Source organism: Heterocephalus glaber, unplaced genomic scaffold (assembly GCF_053883595.1).
Source record: "Heterocephalus glaber isolate CG9 unplaced genomic scaffold, H.glaber_assembly_v1.0 deba00001561, whole genome shotgun sequence".
Taxonomy (NCBI): Eukaryota; Metazoa; Chordata; class Mammalia; order Rodentia; family Bathyergidae; genus Heterocephalus; species Heterocephalus glaber.
In genome coordinates, this window is record NW_028258349.1 from 11805399 (window position 1) to 11828593 (window position 23195).

General features: G+C 46.0%; 1 protein-coding gene across 1 annotated transcript in view; it reads left to right on the forward strand.

Annotated features, from left to right (window-relative positions):
- Positions 1 to 23195, forward strand: part of Pepd (peptidase D) — a 121774-nt gene that overhangs the window by 23686 nt on the left and 74893 nt on the right. The window contains exons 5-7 of the mRNA XM_004858914.3: positions 1219 to 1266; positions 3038 to 3099; positions 15074 to 15118. Of these exons, the coding sequence (XP_004858971.1) occupies positions 1219 to 1266; positions 3038 to 3099; positions 15074 to 15118 (155 nt within the window). The remainder of the gene's footprint in view (positions 1 to 1218; positions 1267 to 3037; positions 3100 to 15073; positions 15119 to 23195) is intronic.

Sequence of the window (23195 nt, forward strand, 5' to 3'; positions counted from 1 at the left end):
GAGATAAGTGAAGCATGTAATTTCATATGATCCAAATGTCATTACAGATCTCTTGTTTTTTTATGTGTAAAGCTAAAATGTCTCTGGGGATGGGATTGCAGGTGCATTTTATCTTTTTATAATTTTCAGTATATTCTAGCTTTTCTCTGGGAGCATCTCAGTATTTAAAAAGCTGTATATGCATGTGTCAAAACTTAGCAAAATGCTCACTTTAAATATGTGTGGGATAGAGTATGTTGGTGACAGCTCAGTCAGTCTGTTAACACCACAACTGCTCCTTCGTGCCCCATCAGAGCTCTTGGGGCAGGTGGGGGTTGGAAGGGACAAGGCTGCAGGGGCTCAGATACAGTGGGACAGGCAGGAGTTAAGATGCAGGGCGCACTGAGGGGGAGGTCAGGAGAGGACGGAATTAACCCTGCAGGGTAGTCAGCACCCTCTCGGCACTGCTGTTACAGCTGATGCTGGTTGATGGATGCCTTCCTCCCGGTAGGAGATGGATGGCTCCAGTAGGGTGGTAGAGGAGGGAGTGACTCGGGCTGCCTGGAGACTGGGATTCAGTCCTGAGTAGGTGGTGAAGAGTTAGGGTCGGGGGAGGGGATTCCAGGCAGAGGGAAGAGCCCCACAGAGCTCTCGAGATACTCACCGAAGGCGTTGGAGGAGGTAGCAGCCGTGGTGCAGCAGAATTAGGAGGCATTGCAGAGAGCATGGTGGAGGGTGGAGAGCCCAGTGTGGGGTGGAGGCCAAAGGGTGGAGCTTAGAAAGGCAAGCTCCTCCCAATCTAGGAGATGAATGGGGAGCTGGGAGGGGAGGCATCTGCCCCCGGGGACCCTGGGCGTAAAGGCTTTGGAGGGATGGCTCTTTCCCAAAGGAGTTGCCAGGTAAGCAGACGTGCTGGCCTTGGCAGGTTGGTGGGTTTGGCTCTTTGGAGGCTGGGTCTGTGTGGTGTGGTGCAGGTCGCATGGTGGGGAATGGCTGCTTTTAGATTTGAAGCCTTCTCTACTGCTTGCTAACTGTATATTTCAGAGGTCCTTCAAATTCTCTAAGCCTCAGTTTCCTCATATGCAGGGTGGGGACAATAGCATCACCTGTTTTAAGGACCTGTTTCATAGAATGGTTGTCATCACTACTAAACGGTGGTGTATATATATCATCACCACACCCTCTGTGTGAGTTTTTCTAAAGTTGTTTAAAAGTGAGTTTTTCTTTCTGATCTTTCAGATCACCGGAGTGCTGAGGTCACAGAACCCCTCTGTCCTCCTCACCTTGGTAAGTGGCTGGTGTGTTGGAGTCGGGCACAAGGGAGGAGTTTTGGGGAGTGGCCTGCCTCTGCCAATGTTGAGCCACAGAGGAGGATTAAGAAATAGGGAGAAGTGGTCATTGGCAATAAGTAGTGACACTTGCTTAGTCCAAATGCTGGCCCTGTCTTCAAGTCTCCCTGGGTTGTGCTGTGTCCTGTCTCAAGGCCATGGTGGACAAGGCACCATCCTCCTCCAAGGATTAAAATCCAGCTAGATACAGAGTCAGGCTGAGTGTACAGACTTTGTGGATGTAAAATGTCAGTGTGCCTCACTCCAATTCTCCTCAGTTGTTATTAGAGTTTGAAAAACAAAACAAAACAAAACAGCACACCATTGGCACCTGCCTTTCAAGGTAGCCAAGCTGTGGGGCACAGGTAGGGGCAGGGTGGGGTGCAGAGCGGGCTCCTGGTGCCTGGGGCTTGGGAGGCACTTGGGCTGTGGGATGTCTCAGAGAGGAACCATGCTTTCTTGTCCTTCTTTGACCTTGAGATTTCTTATATAAAATCCTGTTTCTTCCCAGAATGGCCCTTTCCTCTTTTGTTAATTGATTTTTACAGAAATAGTTCTTAATGATTATTATTTTTTTTTTTTAGCACTTGATCTCTCTTTTCTGCTGTGCTGTTTTTGGTAGCTAAGATGGAAGGTTACAATAGATGATTGTGGTCAAAGAGGATGGCCTGGCGTTTTGTTTGGGTTTACAGTTAGACATCGATTGATCCAAAGTTCTTGAGAAAGCAGTGGCGACTTAAAATGCCTTGCCTCTGTAGGGTGGAGTGTTTTTCTGTGAACCTCTTGTTTTGTTTCTACTTCTGTCCCGTTCTGTATGGAGTCTCCTTACAGTTAGGAAAAGGAGGGGGGCGTTAACAGCCTCACCAGAGTCCTGCCTTCTGTCAGTCCCACATCCCTGGAAGGGCAGGGTTTGATAGTCATCCCTCTGTATCTGTGGTGTTAGTTCCGGGACCCCTCCCCACTCCCCAGATCCTAAAACCCACAGATACCAAGTCCCTTATATAAAATGGTATTGGATATAACCTACCCACATCTTCCTGTGCACCATAAATCACCTCTAATTATTCATATCATCTAATACAATGTAAATGTTATGTAAATAATTGTCACACTGTATCATTGTATTGTTTAAGGAATGATAAGATTTTTAAAAGTCTATACATGTTCAGTACAGATACAGTTTTTTTCCTACATATTTTCAAACCACAGTTGTTGAATCTGTGGATGCAGAATGTGTTGGTATAGAGGGCTGGGTATACTCTTTTGGACCTCATACTGTGTGTGTGTGTGTGTGTGTGTGTGTGTGTGTGTGTGTGTGTGTGTTACTAGGGATTGAACCTAGGGCCTTTACACTAAGATACATCCGCAGCCCTTCTATTTTTTTAAAATTTATTTTGAGAAAGGATCTCACTAAGTTTCCCAGGCTGGCTTGAACATGGTGATCTTCCTGCCTCAGCCTCCCAGGATGCTGGGACTACAGGCCTGGGCCACAATGCCCTGCTGTCCTCTGCTTTTCAAGCCATAGTCCAGACAAGAATGCCTGGCTTGGAGTTACCTGGCCGAAGGCTTGCTGGGCTGGGAACTGCAGTAGGGAAAGGGTTTGCAGGACTGGGTTGTTCGTACCTGTCCTGAGCCTGACCAGAGGAGGCAGGCCCTCCTGGGCAGGCTGTGGGGACACTGGAAAGCCCTGTGTGACTCTTTGTGTTCTCATGCCCCTTCTTTCTTCCCAGCGTGGCGTTAACACGGACAGTGGCAGTGTTTGCAGGGAGGCCTCCTTCGAGGGCATCAGCAAGTAAGTCCTGGGGCACTGGACCATCTCCATCCTCCGTATACTCACACCTTTGTCAGTGGGTCTTTCCCTGTCTCTACATAAGGCATGAAATATAAGAGGATTCTAAAAATGAATTTGATGTCAGGGATGGTGACACATCCCTGTAATGCCAGCATTCTGGGAGGCTGAGGCAGGAGGATTGCAAGTTTGAGCCCAGCCTGGGGAATTTAGCAATTTAGCAAGACCTTGTCTCAAAATAAAAATAAATAAATAAAAAGGACTGAGGGAGTAGCTTAGTATGGAGGCCCCGTGTTCAATCCTCAATACCACCAAAAAAATAAATAAATAAATAAAAAATTGGGGCATTTTGAGAAAATGCTTAAAAAACTAATTTGCCTAAAATTATCCCACCTTTGACTTGAAGGAAGGTGCCTTCTCTGCCATAGACTATAGTAGAAGTGCCCAGGAAGCCCTGGCCACTGTGCATGGCCAGGGGTGTCTGTTTTCTCTCTGACACCAGCCTGGAGCTCTGCGGTTCTCGTTGGTACCACATCCTTGTCATCCAGCCCCCTCACCTTATCCCTGGACACTGACCTGTCCCAGCTCGACTCTCAGCAGCTTCCCATGTCTCCTGCTTCAGAGTCTCAGGTATCGTCCCTTTTACCTATCCTTCCTCTCCAGCTTTGTTTTGAGCTGAGCCCCCAAGCCCTGCTCTGGAAGCAGCCCCCTTTTCTAGGCTTCTCCAGGAAGGAGGTCCAATATTGGGCACAGGGTGAGCAGCAAATCTACTTCCTTGTCACTCTCACCTCATGTTGCCCGGGAGTGCTGCCTGCCAGCTGTGTGTGTCTCCGGGCCAGCTGGTGCTCAGCCTGCATGGCGGGGCTGACACTGTTGCCAATGCACCCAAGAGGAGAGGCCCTGCTCCCTGAGGCTGCTGAGCATAGACGGCGGCAGCCCCAATTTAAGCTCTGGATCCTGGGCCCCCAGCATCCCCTACACCCCCCAACACAGTCTCTGCAGCCACTCTGTCCTCTGTTGTCCTTTAGTGGACCCAGGCAGTGACAGAGGAAGCACTTTATAATTATGTATGAGCCTGAGCTGCAGGAGTCTGTGTGTGTGTGCAATGTAGGAGTGATTAGAAAGGATTATGAGCTCATGAATATGTATCACTTCCCCAGAGATAAGAGGGATGGGGTAGGGGGAGCAGGTATCAGGTTTGCTTCTTTTCATCACACAAATCTCCGAATCCTCTCGGGAGTTTGTCCAGAGTGGCCCTGCCTCCCACGTCCAGCAGGATTAGTCCAGCTCGTCGATACGCTGACCGACGAGCTGCTCTTCCCTCCAGGCCCTGGGAGGGGCATGGGCACAGTGGCTGCTACCCGTCCAGAGCTGGGCCTTTGCATGTTCTCCCAGTTCTGCCAGGCGCCTGTATTCCAGCATCCTGCTCACCTTCCTCGGCTAACACTGTGGACTGTCTGCAGTGTCTCTCCCACCTCCACCCGAGTCTCTGCCTCGTGGGAAGGACCTTGAGTGGGAGGAGGTGGTCCCCCCTTCACTGACAAGCTCTGTGATCTTGGCCCCCAAGTGAAACATGTCTTGGGCTTGTTTTGGGCACTACAGGAGATTGTGCTTACTCAGAGCCTGCACATAGCTGGTGTTCAGGACTCACTTGGCCACACCAAACCCCAGTTGAATCCCAGTGCCCCATGGGCCTCAGTCTCTTGATCTGTGCAGTGGGCCAGGTAGACTCCAGCATGGCTGATAACCAGATTCTTGGGTGACAGTGAGCTGCAGGGCATCGTGGCTGTGGGGTCTCTGCCTGCCCCCTGCAGAGGTCTCGGCTTTGGAGGTGGCTGAACTCCCTGTGAGTGGTGTGGCAGGCGTGGTCCTGGGTGAGAGCTCAGGATATAGCCCCTGAGGCAGAACTCTGCTGGCTGCTCTGTGAGAGAGGCAAGAGAGGCAGCTGGGTCTCCAGGCTGCCCCAGGGCCATTGTCCTTGTCAGTGGGGGACAGAAGTAGTGACCTCATCCCACCCCACGAGGAGGATTCCCTGCTATGAACTCCCGACTACCTCCCTTTTTGCAGTGAAGATTGAACTCAGGGCCTTGCGAGTGCTAGGCAAACACTCCATCGCTGAGCTACATTCCAAGCCCTGCTTTTGAGACAGTCTCACTAAGTTTTCCAAGCTGTTCTCAAACTTTGATCTTCCTGCCTCAGCCTCCCAAGTAGCTGGGCTTATAGGTGTGTACCACTATGCCTGGCTTGACCTCTCTCTCCCTTAAGCATGCCTCAACTTTGGTCCCCTGTTGCTCCTGAGTCCATGAGAAGCCTGTGATCTGCAAGCCACTATCCTTCACCCAGGCAGCATTTGGAGACCTTTTTTTTTTTTTTTTTTTGAGACGGGGTCTTGCTAAATTGCCTGGTATGCTTCAATTTGTGGTCCAGCTGTCTCAGCCTCTCAGTGCTGGGATTATAGGCATATGCCACTGTGTCCTGCTGTTGACATTTTTCAGAGAGCCAAGACTGACTCAATTTTGTACCATCTCCCCCAGCATATGCACTGCGCCATCTGTACCCCATGGTCCAGTCCAGGTTGGGGCTGACAGGGTGCTGTGGTGGGCTGGGCTGAGAGACTGCCCTCCTTGCTGGTGCTGGGTGATGGGCTGTTGCTGAAGTCTCTAACTTGGTTCACTTGCTGCACGGGAGACCCTTGTACCTGTCTCTTTGCCTTAGGTCCCCTGGCCTGTTTGTGGTACTCCCTCCTCTCTCCATCCCTTGGCACGTTTTCTCATGCTTCCCATCTCAGGTTCATATTTCTCTCTGTCACCCTGTAACTCCAACTTCGGGTTGCCCCATGGAGTAGGAGGCTTCAGCAGCTGCCCCTGCCTGCCTGGCATACTATTGGCACTAACTTGGGGCCCTGGCCACTGCCTGCAGGTACCCCCCAGCTCCTCCCTGCAGAAAGTTACATCTGTATTCTTAGACTCTAAGTATAGCTCGACCCCCTGCCTCCCACGGCCTGGGCTCCCAGCACCTCAGTTCTGCCATCCCCCGCCTCTGTGCCACCCTGGGAAGAGACCTTGTCCTTGAGGGCCACTGCGGCTCAGCAGCCGCATTCACCCACCTGCCAAGTGCATCTCCAGCTGTTTGCTGCGGATAATAATAGCTTGTTTTCTAAGCAAGATGAATCTTTCTGTCGCCCTACTTTTTAATACTCAACTGTTCTGTCCCCAGTCACCTCTCACTACCCTGATGAAGCTCTTTTATTCCTGGAACTTTTACTTTGGCTCTTTTAAACCTCTATGAAGCTATTCCATCTTGGAATTTTATTTTTGTTTGACCGTGTGTGTGTGTGTGTGTGTGTGTGTGTGTGTGTGTGTGTGTGTGTAGTGGGAATTGAACCCAGAACCTTTTACTGAGCTATATTCCCAGCCTTTTAATTTTAATTTTGAGACAGGGCCTTGCTGCGTCACCAGCTCAGTCTTGTGAGCCTCTTTCTTGCCTCAGCCTCCAAAGTGCTAGGGTTATAGGCACCGTATCCAGTTGACCTCTCACTTTAGTGGAAGTTTGGGTTTGGCCTCTTGGTTTGTCCTCATAGACCCCTAGGCCACCTTTTTCCCTTGGCCTGCGGAGCGGAGAGAGCTAACAGCAGCCTCACCTGTCCAGCCATCACAGCCCCTCTGGATCCTAGTGCAGCTGGGCAGTTGACCGTGACCTTCTTTCCGAATGTGCCTTTTCAGGATTGTTTGCCTCACATTCTGTCCCATGTGGGCTTAGCCTTGGCCCCAGAACATCCTCAGCCTCCCAGGATCAGAGCCAGGCTGCCTGCTGCCCATAGCAAGGAGTATGCAGGGTTTCAAAGTGGTGGGGACAGCAGCAGACAGGAGCAGAGGGAACAGAGAATCAGAGGCAGGCTGGATGGTAGATATGCAGGAGGCTAGAGAGGTCCCCCTGTGACCCAGGGCTCAGCAGGGGGCTTGGTGTGATGATGACTGGGCAAAGGGAGCAGGAGGGGCAGTCTGTACAATATTCGTGCTGAGTATGGGGTCTGGCCCAGCCATGGCTCCCTGGAGCACTGGTTCTTGCACCCTGGGAACCAAGTCAGACATGATCGATCTTTGTTAGCTCTGAGGAGGTAGATTTTAGGGCAGATTTTCCCAAGACAAGGATTTTGACCTCAAAGGGAAAGAGATGGTCTTGGGGGGCCAAGTGGCATGAGCTGGGAGTCTCCCGTCCATCAAGTTCACATCACGTAATGGGTTGCTCCCCTAGCAGGAGGTGGAATCTGTGTGTTCCAGAGCCTGGGTGGGGGAGAGTTACAGAGGACTCTTGTGTTATGCCGTTGTCTGAGGGAGAAATATGGTCCATACTTTATGTCAGCTGGTTATTCAGGATAAGCATATTTCTTATCTTTTGGCATTTACTTAAATTGCCTTGCATACTTGAAGACAATTGGTTACAAATTAATTCCATTTAAATAAGCTGTTAAATATGAAATGCTGAATTTGGGGTTGTTAATGTAGGAATATTAATATTCAAAGATATGAATTTTAAAACTCAGGAAGTAGATGGACATTATTAAACTTGACAGTTAACAACAAAATGCCAGTATGTGGTTTGGGGATCATGGCTTTCTGGTTACTGTTAACTTGCATAGGAGTAGTTTTTAAATTATGGTCCATGGAATCTCCATGATAGAAGAAGCTTCCCCAGCCCTGCAGCAGGGGGTAGAGTCTATGTGTGGGGGTCCTCCCTCCTTCATTGGGTTAGAAACTCTGGGAAGGAAGCCAGAGCCCTGGTCCAGTGGGTCAGGACCACCCTGTTCACTTATCATTGTCTACTCTGTGTTGGGAGACCACCAGGAAATCACCCTCTGCTTCCACAATGCCCTCCCACTCTCACAGCCATTAGTGGGGTTTTGTTATTTTCAAATAATTAAAAAATAGAAAATACAGCTTAAACACAGAGGCAAAAAAAAGGAATATCTGAATTTCATCCCCAGAGTTAAGCCTGTCACCGTTGGACTCTTCTGTGTGTCTGAATGTGTTTTTCTGAGTGTGTGTTTGTGTATGAATGTACTTTTGTGTGTGTCTGTGTGTATGCATGTCTGTATAGTTTGTGTGTCTATGTGTATCTTTTTATTTGCATGGAGATCTTGTGTGTGTTCGAGTATTACCTGTCTGAATGTGTGTATCTATATCTGTGTGTTCACTTGCTTCTAAGTGTATGTGTGTTTGTATATTTCTGTGTGTTGGTCTGTGTCTCTGTGTGTGTGAGCATATACAATGGTAATCCATTGTCTGTGGCTTCATTTTCTGTGATTTCAGTTACCTGTGGTCACCTGCAGGCCACAAACATTGAAGGGAAAATTCCAGAAATAAACAGTTCATAAATTTTCAATGCATGCCCTGCGCTCATGTGCCCAGGAGATGAATTATTCCCCTTGTCCAGTGTATCCATGCTGTAGACACTATCTATCCATTAGTCACTTAGTAGCCATCTGAGTTACCAGATCCACTGTCATGGTATCCCCGTGTTTATATTCAGGTAACCCTGGGCTCTGTGGTTCCCCCACCTGCCCCGAAAGCACAAAGTCCTGAGTTCAATCCCTGATACCGAAAGCACAACAAAACAAAAGAAAAACAAGTAACCCTTATTTTTCTTAATAATGGCCCCAATGTGGAAGAAAAATGATGCTGGTAATTTTATTACAGAATATTAGTATAATCATTCTATTTTATTATTAGTTATTGTTAATCTCTTACTTTACCTAATCAAATTAAATATGTATGTTTATATGTACACCCTACAGTAGTGGTGAACCTACAGCATCCGTGCTACAGTGGGCTATTTGTAGCATTGAAAGTTCTTTGGCATCACTGCCATAGGAGAAACCATTGTATACATAGGGTTCTGTCCTGTCCACAGTCTCAGGCATCTACTGGGGGGTCTTGGAACACATCCTTCCATGGATAAAGCAGGAATTAGATCTACCTGTTCATGTGTGTCTCTGAGTATATGCCTGTTGTCTACATGTTTGTGTGTGTCTTTGAGCATATGCCTTTGTGTGTGTATCTGTGCTGTCACTTAGCTGCTCGTGTGTGTGCATGCATGTGTACGTAAGATGTTGTGTAAAGTAGAATTTTGCCAATTCGGCTGTTGAGTAGATAAGCCATTGCTTTTCCTAAGGTCAAAGTAACATTTGGCGAAATGGGAGATAGTACCTCTCTTGTTATCTGTAGACTATGTGTCATTTGCTGCTCTGTTCTTTTGTTTTTTATTTCTGAACCATTTTTCTGCCTATAGCATCTGTGATATTACTCAAGTAGGGCTTTGATTCCATAACTGTTAGACTGGACTTTAAATCAAGTAGCTCTGTTTGTGTAGTTAGGATTCAGAGCAGGAGTCCTTTTAGCCTGCTTGCGTATGTTTGCCCCCTGCCCCATCTCTGCTCCTTGGTCATCTGGGTGCCAGCCTCACAACTGTGGCATTTCACAGGTGCTTTCAAACACCAGCAAGGACATGGAGAGTCCTTGGTTTGCAGGACAGGAGCTCACTACCCTGCTCATGCTTGGGCATGGCATCCTGACCTGTGATGGAGCAGGTCTAGAGCCCAGAGGGCTGAAGGCTAGCCAGGGCTCCTCTGCCGAGACCTGTACTTTGCAGGGCCACTTCATTCTTCCCCCACTGTCTCACCAGTAGGTTGAGTTCTGGGTCATGTGTGGCTCTCCTGTGACAGAGATGTGCCCTGGGATCATTTTGTCTCCTGGGGCCACCTTGTCAATTATGTTCATCTTATCAAAAGACAGCTTTTGGCTTTGTAGATTTTTTGGTTTTATTTCATTAATTTGCACTCTTTTAAATGTCCTTCTAATCTCTAGATTTTAGTTGTTCTTTCTCTGATATCTTGGGAAGAAAGAAATGGACATTCTTGAGATGAAAGCTTAGGTTATTGGTTTTTAATGCTCCTTTCTACTGTATACATGTAGAGCTGTAAATATTCCTCTAGGCTTTGCTTTAGGTACATTTCACAAGTTCTGAGATTTCATTTTTTAATTTTCTAGTTTCACTGTGACTTTTATCTTCAACAGAGGATATTTGGAAGTCTGTTGTTTAAATTCTAAACAATTTGGGATTGTATAGTTTCCTTTCTGCCATTAATTTCTAGTTTAATTCTACTCTGATCAATAAAAATTCTGTCAACTCTGAAATTTATTGAAAATTCTAGCATATGATCATTATAATAAATGATGTATACTTGAAGAGAACATACACTGTAGTTGTTGGCTGTAGTGTTCTGTATATGTCAGTTGAGTCAAGTTGTTTAATTGTATTTATATTTTCTACATCTTTCTCAAATTCTGTTTACTTGTTTTATCACTACAAGAAGAATGTGAAAATCTCAAGCTAATTCTTCTTTCTGTTCTGTCAATTTTTTCTAAGTTAGCTTTCTTGAAATAAACTTTACATGTAAAATAAAATTTATTATGTGCATAGTTCAGTAAGTTTTAAAAAACAGTTTTATTGGGACTAATTCACATGCCTTACAATTCACCCATTTAAAGTGTACAGTTGAATAGGTTTTGTATGTTAACAGAGCTGTGCAACCATCATTTCATTTTCATCAACCCCCCCCAAAAAAACCTTTACAGTACTTATTTGCAGTCACTTCCTATTCCTCCATTTCCCTGATTCTAAGCAACTAGTAATCTATCTTCTGTTTGTATAGATTCACCTGCCCTGACATTTGATGGAATCATTTAGTGCATCATTGTTTGTATCTGGCTTCTTTAACTTAGCATACTTTCAAGGTTCATCCACATTGTAGCATGAATCGGTACTTTGCTCATTTTTATGGTGGAAAAGTATTCATTTTATGGATATTTAACACATTTTGTCTATCAGTTGATAGACACTTGGTTACTTACACTTTTTGGTTCCTATAAATATTGTTTCTATGATTGTTGAGATAGGAGTTTTTGCATGAACATATACTTTCACTTCCCTAGGAGTAAAACTGTTGGGTCATATGGTAACTGACTTTTTGAACAACTGCCAAACTACTTTCCAAAGCAGCTGCACCAGCTTATATTCCTATCAGCAGTCCATTAGGAAGTTTGCAGTTTCTTTACAGTCTTGTCAACACTTGTTATTATCTGTTTGTGTTATTATAGCCACATAAATGACTGTAAAGTAATACCTCATGGTATAAGTTGCATTTTCCTAATGATAGTGATGTTGAGCATCTCTCCTGTGCTGTTAGGTCATTCTGTATCTTCACTGGAGAAATTTCTATTCAGATCCTTTTCACATTTTCTAATTGTGTTCTTTTTATTGTTGAACTATCAGAATTCTTTACATATTCTAGTTACAGACCTGTATGATTTAACATTTTTTTCTCTTGTGTACGTTATTGATGGTGTCCTTGTTACACAAAATGTTTTTAATTTTAATGAAATTGTTTTCTATTTTTGTTTTGGTTGCTTGTGCTTTAGGTGACATACATGAGAAACCGTTGTCTAATCCAAGGCCATAAAGATTTATACCCATGTTTTCTCCCAACAATTTTATAGATTTTTAACCCTTACATTTAGGTCTTACATCCAGTTTGAGTTAAATTTTGCATATTGCAATAGGTAGGGACCCAGCTTCATTCTTTTTTGTGGGGACACACAGTTGGTTCAGCACCATTTATGAAAATGATCATCTTTCCCATTGACTTGTCTTGGAACCCTTGGCAGAAGTCAAGGACGAATATTGTGTAATTCTACTTCCATGAAGCACCTAAAATAGTCAGATTAATGGGGACATAAAATAAGACAGTGACTGGGGTGTGGGAGGAGAATGAGGATCTCTTGTTTAATAGATACAGAGTTTCTGTGTGGGATGATAAAAACTTCAGGAGCTATGTGGTAATGATGATTGTGCTACAGTATGACTGCTTAACGCTACTGAGCTACCACTTAGAAGTGGCTGATGGGGCAAATTTTGTGTTGCATGTATTTTACCAAAATAGAAAAGGTCCAAAAAATAAAAATAAAAAAGGTCCAACATACATATACATATATGGGTTTAATTTTGGATCTACAATTTTATTACATTATCCTTATGTCAGTAGCATACTCTCTTAGTTCCTTAGCTTTACAGTTCGTTTTTAAATTGAGACATGTCAGCCCTTCAGTTTTTTCTATTTCAAGATTATCTTGACTATTATGAGTGCCTTGATCATCCATATGAATTTTAGGATCAGCTTGTTAATTCCCATTGAGAAGCCGTTTCAGAAGTATTGTTGTCAGAAGAATATTAAGTCTTCCACACCATGAATATGGAATATTTTTCCATTTGTTTAGGTCTTCTCTAATTTTTAAAATGATGTTTTCTAAATGTTGCTGGATTTTGTTTGCTTGTATTTTAGTGTAAATTTTTCTGTTTATATTTATAGGGCATTTGGTGGGAGAATTTGTGTTTCTATTCATAAGCAATTTCTATAGTTTCTTGTGCTTTTTGGGGGGGGGTCTAGTTTTAGGATCAGGGTAATGCTGAGCTCATAGAATGAGTTTTGAAATATTGCTTCCTTTTTTATTTTTTTAAAGAGGTTTTGAAGGATTGGTATTATCTTTGTTACACGTTTGGTAGAACACATTAGTGAAGGCCTTTTTCCTGGCTTTTTTTGTGAGAAGTTACTGATTTAGTCTCTTTACTTTTTATAAGTCTTTTCAGATTTTCTCTTTCTCATGTCAGTTTAATGGTTTGTGTCTCTGGAAGTTTCTCCATTTCAAACAATTTATCCAGTTTGTTGCCATAGAATATTTATCGTAATCCCTTACAATCCTTTTTATTTCTCTGAAGTTGGCAGTAATATCCCTTCTTTCATTCCTATTAATTTTGGTGTGTTGTGTTTTTGTTTTCATTTATGTCAGTGTTTTCTAGTATCCCTTGTGATTTCTTCATTGACCTATCAATTGTTTAGGAGTATATTGTTTAATTTCTACATATTTGTGAATTTTTCTGATTTCCTTCTGATGTTGATTTCTTAATTCATTCTGTTGTGGACAGAGGGCATAATTAGTGTGATTTCAGTCCTTTAAAATTTATTGACACCTGTCTTGTGACCTGACATGCAGTCTATCCTAGGGAGTGATCCATGTGCACTTGAGAAAGTGGGTATTCTGCTGCAGCTAGGGGGAATATTCAAGGGATGTCAGTTAGGTCTAGTTTTAGTGTTGAGTCTTCTGTTACCTTGTTGATCTTTGGTGTAGTTGTCCTGTCCGTGACTGAAAGTGAAGTTTCCAACTTTTGCTGAAGTGACCATTTCTCTCTTCAATTCTGTCAGCTTTTGATTCATATATCTTGTTAGATACACATTTGTGGTTCATATATCTTTTTATGGATTGATCCATGTATATCATCATAAAATGTCCTTCTTTGTCTTTAGTAAAATTTTTGTCTTAAAGTTTGTCTGATATTAGTCATTCCAAGGGAGCTAGTCCAGCTCCCTTTTGGTGTGTAATATGTCTTTTCTCATCATTTCACTTTCAACCCATAACTTCTTTGAAGCTTTGAATCTAAAATGTGTCTTTTTAGAACATATAGTTAGGTCATTTTATAAATTCATTCTGCCAGCCAAGCGTGATGTCACATGCTTGTAATCTCAGCACTCAGGAGGCCGAGGCAGAAGTATTGCTGGGAGTTTAAGGCCAGCCTGGCTGGGTTACATTGTGAGTTCAAGACCTGCCTGAGATAGATACATAGTGAGACTTTGTCTCAAAAAAAAAAAAAAAATTTCATTCTGCCAGTCTTTGGAAAATTTAATCCATTTACATCTAAAATAATTAGTAATATGGAAGGATTTCTGCCATTTAAAACTTAGTTTTCTGTATGTCATATTTTTGTTCCTCAATATTTCCATTACTACTTTCTTTTGTTTTGATTTTTTTGTTGTTGTATTGTACCATTTTGATTCCTTTCTTACTTTCTTTTCTGTTTTAGTTATTTTCTTAGTAACTGCTGTAGGGATTACAATTGACCCCTTACTCTTATAAAAATCTGGTTTATATTTATATGAACTTAATCTCAACAGTGTGGAAGAACTTTGTCCCAGTGTATCTCCATTTCCTTTCTTTCCCTTTTTGCTGTTATGGATACAGATTGCATCTTTATTCATTTTGTTCTTATCAACCCAAATGTGCAATTACCATTTTATGCAATTGTCTTTTAAGTCAGCTAAGAGAAAAAAGAAGCTAGAAACTAAAAAAATACATTTATGCCATCTTTATAGTCACCTGTGTGGTTACCTTCTCAGTGACCTTTTTCCTTCGTGTAGATTCAAGTTACTTTGTAGTGTGCTTTCATTGCAGGCTGAAGGGCTGCCTTTCATGTACATTCTCATCTGTGTTCTTTGACTGGCAATTGGAACAGACTATGCCTAAGGTGTAGATCTCTTTGAATTTACCCTACTTGTAGTTCATTGAGCTTTATGGATACATAGATTAGTGTTTTTCAAGATGTAAAGTTTTCAGCCATAATTTTTTTCAAACAGCCTTTCTGTTTCTTTTTCTCTCTCTTTTCTTTCTGGTGCTCCCATTATGTATGTGTTGGTGTACTTAATAAAGAGGCTCTGCTGTCTGCCCAGTATGGGGTAGGGATGGTGTTTTGCAACCAAGAAGCTCTAACTCACTGCACTTAGGAGTCCTGGCCCAGGCTGCCAGGTTGGCCATAGTAAGGAAGCAGCAAGCTTTCTGCGGGTCAGGACAGCAGGCAGTTAAAAGGTTAGAGATCAAGCTTGGGCGTAGTGGTGCATGTGTATAATTCCAGCTCTGGGAGGCTGAGGCAGGAGGATCCAAGTTCAAGCCCAGCCTGGGCAATTTAGCAAGACAGTGTCTCAAAACAGGATTGGAGACCTCTCTTGGTCATGGTGTGTATGTCCTGAATGAGATACTTCCTGCTGGGAGGTAGACCATTGAACTAACGGGCTTGGTTTATTCTCTCTCTGCAGGTTCAATGTCAACAACACCATTCTTCACCCAGAGATCGTGGAATGGTGAGTGTGGTGACCACCTTGGCTGCTAGTTGTGCTCAGTTCCCAGAGGGGAGGCCAGGCAGTTCCCACTCACCCCACTCAGCACACTCAGAAAGCTACTCCCAGAATTTCCTCCCCCAGCCCTGCCTGTTTTGTTTGAGGCTTGTGTTGGTTGGGTTTTTTTTTTTCTTCAAAAGGGCACAAGTCACCTGACTGTCAATTAAATTTAACTTATTTTTTCCTTTATTTTCCGTCTTTCAAAAACTCCCACTGTGCTTAAGCCAGATAGAGAGATATAGCTCAGATAAAGGGTAGTGAAAGTATAGAAGTGAACATCGCACACACTCCCGTTGCCACAGAGGTAAACACATTTTCCTCACACTGTATAAGTGTCTTGACAAGTTTGGCTTCCTGTTACACATGTTCTTTTGCTGCCTTCTTTCTTTCCTAGGTAACCCTTACCTGTAGTGTAGTGTCTGGTGGCTAGAGGGCAGGCCTTCTTAGGTAGGGTATGGCCTCTGTGTGCCCTGAAAGTGGCCCTTCAGCTCTGTCTGATGTGCCACCAGTTTTCTTCCTAAGCCATTAAATCTTTCTTTTATTTTTTTCCAGTCCTCGGGATTGAGCCCAGGGCCTTCACAGTCAGCTACATCCCCACTCATCCCCAATTCTACACTTCCACACTTATTTTCTTTTTCTTTCTTTCTTTCTTTCTTTCTTTCTTTCTTTCTTTCTTTCTTTCTTTCTTTCTTTCTTTCTTTTTTTTTTTTTTGAGACAGGCTCTCACCAAGTCACTAAGTTGCCTGGCTGGGCTGGAACTTGTGATCCTCCTGCCTCAGCCTCCCAGAGTCCCGGGATCACAGGCGTGCACCACCATGCCCAACTAAAATTATTATTATTATTATTAGGCTATTCTTACATGAAGGCAGAAGAGAGGCAAAACTGGGCCTTTGCCACTCGGTCACTTCAGTGGGAGACGTGTGGACTTCTCACGTCTGGTCCTGTCTTTATAGAGATCTAACTACCTAACCTTGGGGCTTGGAAACAGCTCTGTGACCTGAACGTGAGCAGGAGTTGGCTGTTGGAGTAGGGAGCAGGAGTAGGGAAAAGGAGAGAATGGTCCAGGCCAAGGGAGCACTTGTCCAAAGAAACCAGAGGGAGGGCAGCAGCCTTGTGTGGCCCAGTAGAGCCAGGGAAGTGGAGCCTGAGGGTGGTCGGAGAGTTGGGCAGTGGCTAGGCTCGTCTTGGTGTGGTTTTCACTTGGTCTTGGAATTTGGAAACACAGGGACTCCTCAGAGGGTGAATCAGGAGGACATGGTTTGCATTTCCTAAAATCATTTTGGTCTCTGATTGAAGCCTCAGTTGTACGAGTAGGAACAGGCTGCCAACGACAAGGCTGTTACAGGGATCCAGGTGGCCATGGAAGGAGTGGTGTGACAGATCTGAGAGGGAAAGCTGCAGGCAGGCACCAGCTTGATGGTGGAGGGACAGTGACTGAAGGTTTTTGCTCTAAACAGCTGGGCGGCGAATCACTGAGATAGGAACTAGGTGGAGGGCAGATGCTGAGGCAGGTCTGGGATTTGGGGCAGGTTAAGTCTGAGGCAGGTGCCAGGGGAGAGGGCTGAGTAAGAGGGGAGATGTGAGAGCTGTTGACAGGTGTCTGCACTGATCCTCCAGAGCAATAGAGGCCAGGTGGCACCCTGTCTCTGATGGGAGTCCTGGTCTTGGTCCAGGGGCCGTCATGACCACACACTCTTTGAGGATGGGGCTGTGTCTTTAAATTCACGGTCGCCTCTTCTGGTTTAGGTAAAATAACAAATTCCTGGCCTCCCTGTAGCCCACCCTCTCCCCCTTGGCAAAAGTCCTGGATGCTCAGAATGGGCCTGGATACACTTAGGTCGACTCACTGTGACTGTCCCTCTAGGCCATTTACAGTGGGGCACTTTGGAGACCACAATGAGGTCGGGTAGCAGGCTGCAACATGTCCCGGAGGGATGAATCATTAGTTCATCACGTTGGAGCAAGCACACTTTAACTAGGGTGACATTTCCGAGGCTTTGAGGCGGCATCTGCGTTCCTAAGACTGCCTCTCAACTTTATTAACGTGAGCAGCAGAAAGGACTTATTTGGCATTTGATGGCAGTAGAACAATTTCAGAAATGTCACATTGTCCTTGCTGCCTCCGGGGTATGTTTTAATAGCACGGGTCCCCAGTCTCCACGGTGATGCAGTTGCCTTTGAGGCAGTAAGCATTGCCCTCCCCTTGAAACTGAGGGAAGGTTCTGGGTGGAATGGCAGGCAGGTCCTTCATTTCCCAGAGCAGGCGGTTCTTCCTTGTATCAGATTATAACTCAGTGTTGCATCTTTGGGCCCCTGGGTGTGTCTGTCTGTCTCTCTCCCTCTCTCTCTCCCTCTCTTTCTTTCTTTCTTTCTTTTTTATACTGGGGATTGAACCTGGGGCCTTCACACTGAACTAACCCCCAGTCTTTTTAAAATTTTTGACTTGATTTTTGACTCCACAAAGTTGCCCAAGCTGGGCTTAAGCTTGCAATCCCACTTTAGCCTCCCAGTGTGTGTGCACCGTTATACCTGGCTGGACACTGGGTCGAGAATGCTTTCTCTACCTTTTCTCTTCCTGTGGAGGGAAAATTTGAGGGGAGGCTGCCCGCTCAGCCACATCTGAGTTCTAACCCCAGTCTACATCCCTGGGACTGTCCTTCATTTTGATGAGTCTCAGCTGTGTCATCTGTAAAATGGAGATGTAGTGGTATCTCATGATGAGGACATGACAACTCACCCAGCTTCCATTTCCTCACCTGCAGAGTAGTGGATGGGGCAAGGTCTGAATGAGGGCGTGAGTCAAATGCTGGCACATCTTAATAATATTACCTGTTTAGACACCTAGTAGACCAAAGGACAGTGCTAAGCACTGGCTATGCTACCTGATTCAAAGAAATTTTCTTATTTGGTACAGTAGGTAGGTTCTCTGATTGTTCCATGCTACAGGTAAGGAGACTGAGGCATGGAGAAGGTAGTGACTTGCCAAAAGAGATGATGCCAGTTGAGCCCAGGCTGTTGGTTCCAGAATCTTGTGTGGCCCCTGTGGCTCAGAGGAGCACCCCCAAGCCTGGGGCCTGCCCAGGTGTTGGCCACTGGAAGTACAGGGTGCTTGGAGCCCTCAGAATGGACCTTGGGCTGAGGCCAGGGTGTAGCTGGGCTAGAGAGCAGGGCCCAAGTGGCTGAGCTTTCTCAGCATCCATGCACACCCTAGCTCCCAGCTAGCAGCTTGGCTGGGAATGTGGGGTTCCTCCCGAGCCTATCTGATTTGGAGGTGGCAAGCAGCCTCTCCAAGCAAGGCAAAACCCACTTTTTCATTTTTGTTTGGGTGGCATTCATTTCCTTTGTATGACTGTTTTATTGTTTTCCATTCTCTCAAGCAGTGCCTTTTTGATTTCCTGTAAATTCCTCTATAATCATACTCTTCCCCACAAACATGAGATCATATCTGATCATTGCTTTCCTTGTGCTGGGTATTACAGTTTGAATGTGTAGGTCAAAAGTTGAAACTTAATAAGAGCAGGCATCTCACTTCCATAATTTAGGCTGTGGTTCTACATTGCTGTTTTGCAGATGATGAAATTGATCTGAAGGTAAGGTAGGAAATAAAAGGAGATGCCTTCATACTGTTGAATAGCTCAACGCCTTGGGTCCTAGCTAAGTACCTCTGGAAGCGTCACTGAAGCGCAGGCATATCAGCAATTGCCTGTGCCTTCTTGAGTTTTAAGTGAGACTGTGTTCAATTGAGTCATACGCCAGTTTTAGAACTGTTAATTACACGGAGCGAAAGTGTCCTGCATGCATTAGGCAGGCAGTGGGTAACATGTCTATTTCTGCTTCCCTGCCTTCTGTGAGCACAGGAAATGGTAAGCATGGATGGTTTAGGGGCAGAGGTGCCTCAGGACCCTACATCCTGGCTAACATGTCTCAAATTAGAAAAGATATGTCAGTGATGACCTAGATTCTTGGTGTTTATGTGGGAAGTATTCTAGTAGGGCTGCTCATCCTTGTCTCCTAATGAATAAGCATTTAACCCTGCATTTAATGAAAATGCCACATGCAAATGGGATTCCCAGGGCAGAGAGAGAACTTGAGTTGCGTGTGCCAGAAGGGAGGAGATGGGATGTGGGAACTTCAGGATGTGGGACAGCTTCTACCTGTCCCCAGCCAGGTCTCAAGCATGATCAGCTCACAGAGGCTGAGCTTGGCTCCAGTTTCTTTGACAGGATTTATTGATTGAGCCTCCTGAGGATATGTAATTCCAACCAGCCCTTTTCTTTTCTGTCCTGTTGTGGTTCTTGGATTTTATCCTTTTTATCACTCAGTCTCTGAATGTGGAAGGGATGGTTGGGGGAGGGGGGAGTCCTGTGGTATTGAACTCGTGCCCGCAGAACCATTCCCTATACATTTGTCTCCAGGAGAGGTGGAATTCCTGGCCCTTTCAATGAGTTTCATTCGACACAGTGGCACTTTGATGCTTAGAGACTGAGTTTGGAAATACTTCATCCTGTCTTGCTACTATTTTAATCAGTGGAGCATTCAGACCTCAGTTAATTGATGTCTTAATCCTAGGTCTAATGCCCAGAGGCAGTTTTGTGACCTGTGAATATTTAAGGAGAAAAAAAAAAGATTGCACAAATAAATCTCTGCCTAGTACAGCTTTTGTCATTTCTGGTCTGTAGTGGGAGATGGGTGGGGCAGCAGCCGTGGCTCCCTCAGCCTCCTGCTGCAGGTGTTGCTGCCACCTCGGAGTTGTGTGCTCACAGGCACGGCTATAGGCTGGCGACTGTGTGAGTCTGATGGCACCCACAGCTCCAGTACACTGCAGGCACCTCCTCTTCTTGTCTGGAGAACCGGAGCCACCTTTGTCTCAGATTCTTATGGGGCACCCTGTGGTGTCCTGTCCTGACCGAAATCCTGTGTTGCTTCCTGGAGGAGGTGGCCTTGTCCTCTCATGGGGATATCAACCTTGTGGATTATACTTCCAAGAGCCACCCCACACCTCCTTGGGCAGGTGAGGTTGGAACAGAGCAGAACATTGAGGACCCTTCCCTTGAGGCCAGTGGGCTGGAGAATCCCCTTTTCTTCGCCCTGTTTGCTCAGGATTTGCAGAAGTAGCAGTTGGGGAGAGACTGCGCAGAGTGCTGGACAGTCTTATTATTTTCTGCAGTAAATTTTTTCCCCAGTACCCAGGGCCTTTTCCATTGATCCATATCTCCACCCCCCTCACCCCCCCCCCGCCCCTTTTTTGGCAAGTTCTCACTAAGTCACCAAGTTTTGCTCAGGCTGGGCTCCAATTTACAATCTTCCTGCCTCAGCCTTCCAGAGTGCTGGGATTATAAGCAGGTGCCACCATGAATAGCATCCGCAGTAATCTTAAGAATAGTGTTTGGGCTTGTGTCTTGGAGATATAACTGAGCCAAGTGGAACAGCCCTTCTCTGCCTGGCACCTAGGCAGAGTTGCAGACCCTGAACACCCACTGATAGATAATCAAGTCAGCACATCTTCAAGCTCAGATTAAATTGGACCAGTCCAAAGCCTGGCCAGAGCAGTTTCATCAGAAAACTGCCTTTGTGGAATAATTTTCCTGCATCTTGTTTGAGATTATGCTTATTCTTATATATTTATATTTTAATGAGACTAAACAAATGCCCTCTGTAAATTAGCTAGGGGCCTCATGTGCACTTTCCACAAACAAATCAGGAAAGAAAGCAGGGCTCAGGGTCTCGAGGGCTGAACCTGCGTCTTCTCTGCTGTTGAAAGAGTGTAGTGTGGGATCCAGTCTTGGTTCTTCTTGGGCTGTCTCCATTTATCTCCAGCAGGATGACACTCAGCTGGAGGCAGGGTGGGGAACCCTCCAGTGTGGGCTCCTGGGTGGTCCAGAGTGCTGGGCTTCCTCTTTCTTGTGCAGGCTGGGGAAGCCTTGGGGCCCCAGGCAGCTGGGCCTGCACTGTCCAATAGGGCAGGCAGAGCAGCATTCCACCCGTCCTGGTCAGCTTACCCCAGGGGCCTCATTAGCTCTCCTTGCTGGAAATACAATGTTTTCCAGTGAGGGAGCAGAAGCCATAGTTTCTGTGTACCTGCTCTGGGCCAGTGTGCCCTGGCATGGTGGGACCCTGCCCTCCAGGGCTTCGGACTTTTGGAAGAGACTTAATAGAAATTCCTAGGGTGATTGCTTTCTGAGAATTCCTACGGAATGCCCAGAGTGTGCAGAGAAGGGATTTAGTGTAGGGTGGGGAGATGGAGAGAGGCCTTCCCTAATCTTGGAAACGTGGAGGCCGCTTAGGAGAAAGAGGCAGGAGCAAAAACAAAAACAAAAACAAAAAAGGCAGGAGGAAGTTCCAGGCAGAGAAAGCAGCCTGGGTGAAGCCTCAGGAATCACCATGTGGAGTTTTACCTTCATCCTGAGGACACCTAGAGGCCATTGAAGGGTTGTCAGTAAGAGAACATGGAGATTTGCACTCAAGACTCCCAGCTGCTGTGGGGTTGGAGGCTGGTACAGCTGGAGTGAGTAGGGTCTGGATAAAAAGAGGAGGGTGTGAGCACAGCTGTGCAGGTGGAATGGCAGCTTTTGGTCATGCCTTGGTCTCAAGGAGCAGCAGATGAGAAGAGGTTTGAAATGAAACATAAGAGCTGTTCTCAGAGCTTGGCTGGAAGTGGGGGTGGGGGTGAGCTAGGGGAGGCATTTTCAGCGAGAGGAGCTCTTTCAGTGGCCATGGAGTAGCTGGGAAGTTAGCAAGTAATAGAGGAAGTAGAGCTGGGATCCCGGGCCTAAGCGTGTTTGTGTGTGTGTGTGTGTGTGTGTGTGTGTGTGTGTGTGCGCGCATGTGTGTGTTTGAGAGAAGCAGGGAAAGAGGCAGACAGACCAATTCAGGAGGAGGGCATCACCTCCCTCATGAGGAAGAGAGAATATGTTCCGGATAGAAGGGCCCTGGGACTCTGGGGCAGGAGAGGCAAGGTGGCCCATCCCTGTGTTCATTGTGGAGTAGCAGAGTCTGTCCATCTGCTGAGGAGTCAGTGTGGTGAGGGGTGGAAAGGGGTGAGGACGTTGAGGGCAGACCTCCTGTATGGCTGAGGTACCATGGAGGCCAGGTGAGGCACGTGACCAGGAACTTGTAGTCATCTGCCTGCCATCCCTGAAGCAGGCACAGACTAGGCCAGGGTGGACCTTGGGATGGGTGCAGGGCTGGGGAGTGTAAAGTGTTGACAAGAGTCATGGCTAGAGGATGGGCTAGAGTTCAGCCTAATAGAAAGGAGAGAGGGGACAGAGAAGCAGAGATGGGCAGCTTGGGCCTGGTTCCACCCATGTCGTCACCCTGCTTCCCATGGAAGGTAGCAGTGGGGAATGAGGCACAGTGGTCACTAGTTTATCCTGTGAATGGATTTAGACCTCGGGAGCCTGAACTGCTTCTTTGAGTCCCTCCAGGATCTCTGGACACTCCCTCTCCAGGGAACAGGAATAAGCATTCTGTCAGTGCCCTGCCCTGGAATCACAGTCGTCCTCCTCCTCATGATGAACAGCTCCCAGTCAGGCCTCAGGATCTGCCTCGTCAAGAAAGGAAAGAGGTTCATTTGTAAAAAGTCTTTCTGGGCTTCTAGGTTTGTTTTTTCTACCTTACCCAGAAGGTTTTATAGTCTTCAGAAGGTGGCAGCAGTCTGCAAGGTGCCTTCCTCATTTTGCAGTGACAAATGGCTGGCTGTCCCAGCTGTGTGGCGTCATGGAGACAGTGTGAGTCAGTGCCTGCTTCCATCAAGTCCCCAGGGGCTGGCTGTCTCTGATGGAGGCAGGGAAGCACCCCGAGTCCGTACCCCACAGAGGCCCTTGCCTTGCCCGCTGGCTTTGCTGCCTTGGGTTCTCTGTGCTGGGTGGTCTCCATTGAGGCAGCTTGTGGGCTCTCTACTAAGGAAGATGCACAGGAGATGGATGAGGGAGTCCTCTAGACAGAGGGCCAGGTCCCAAGGCCAAGGCCAGACACTCTGGCCTTGCTGATCTTTAGGTGCTTGAGTGTGAGTGGGAAAGATGGCCACAGAGGAGCTCGGTGA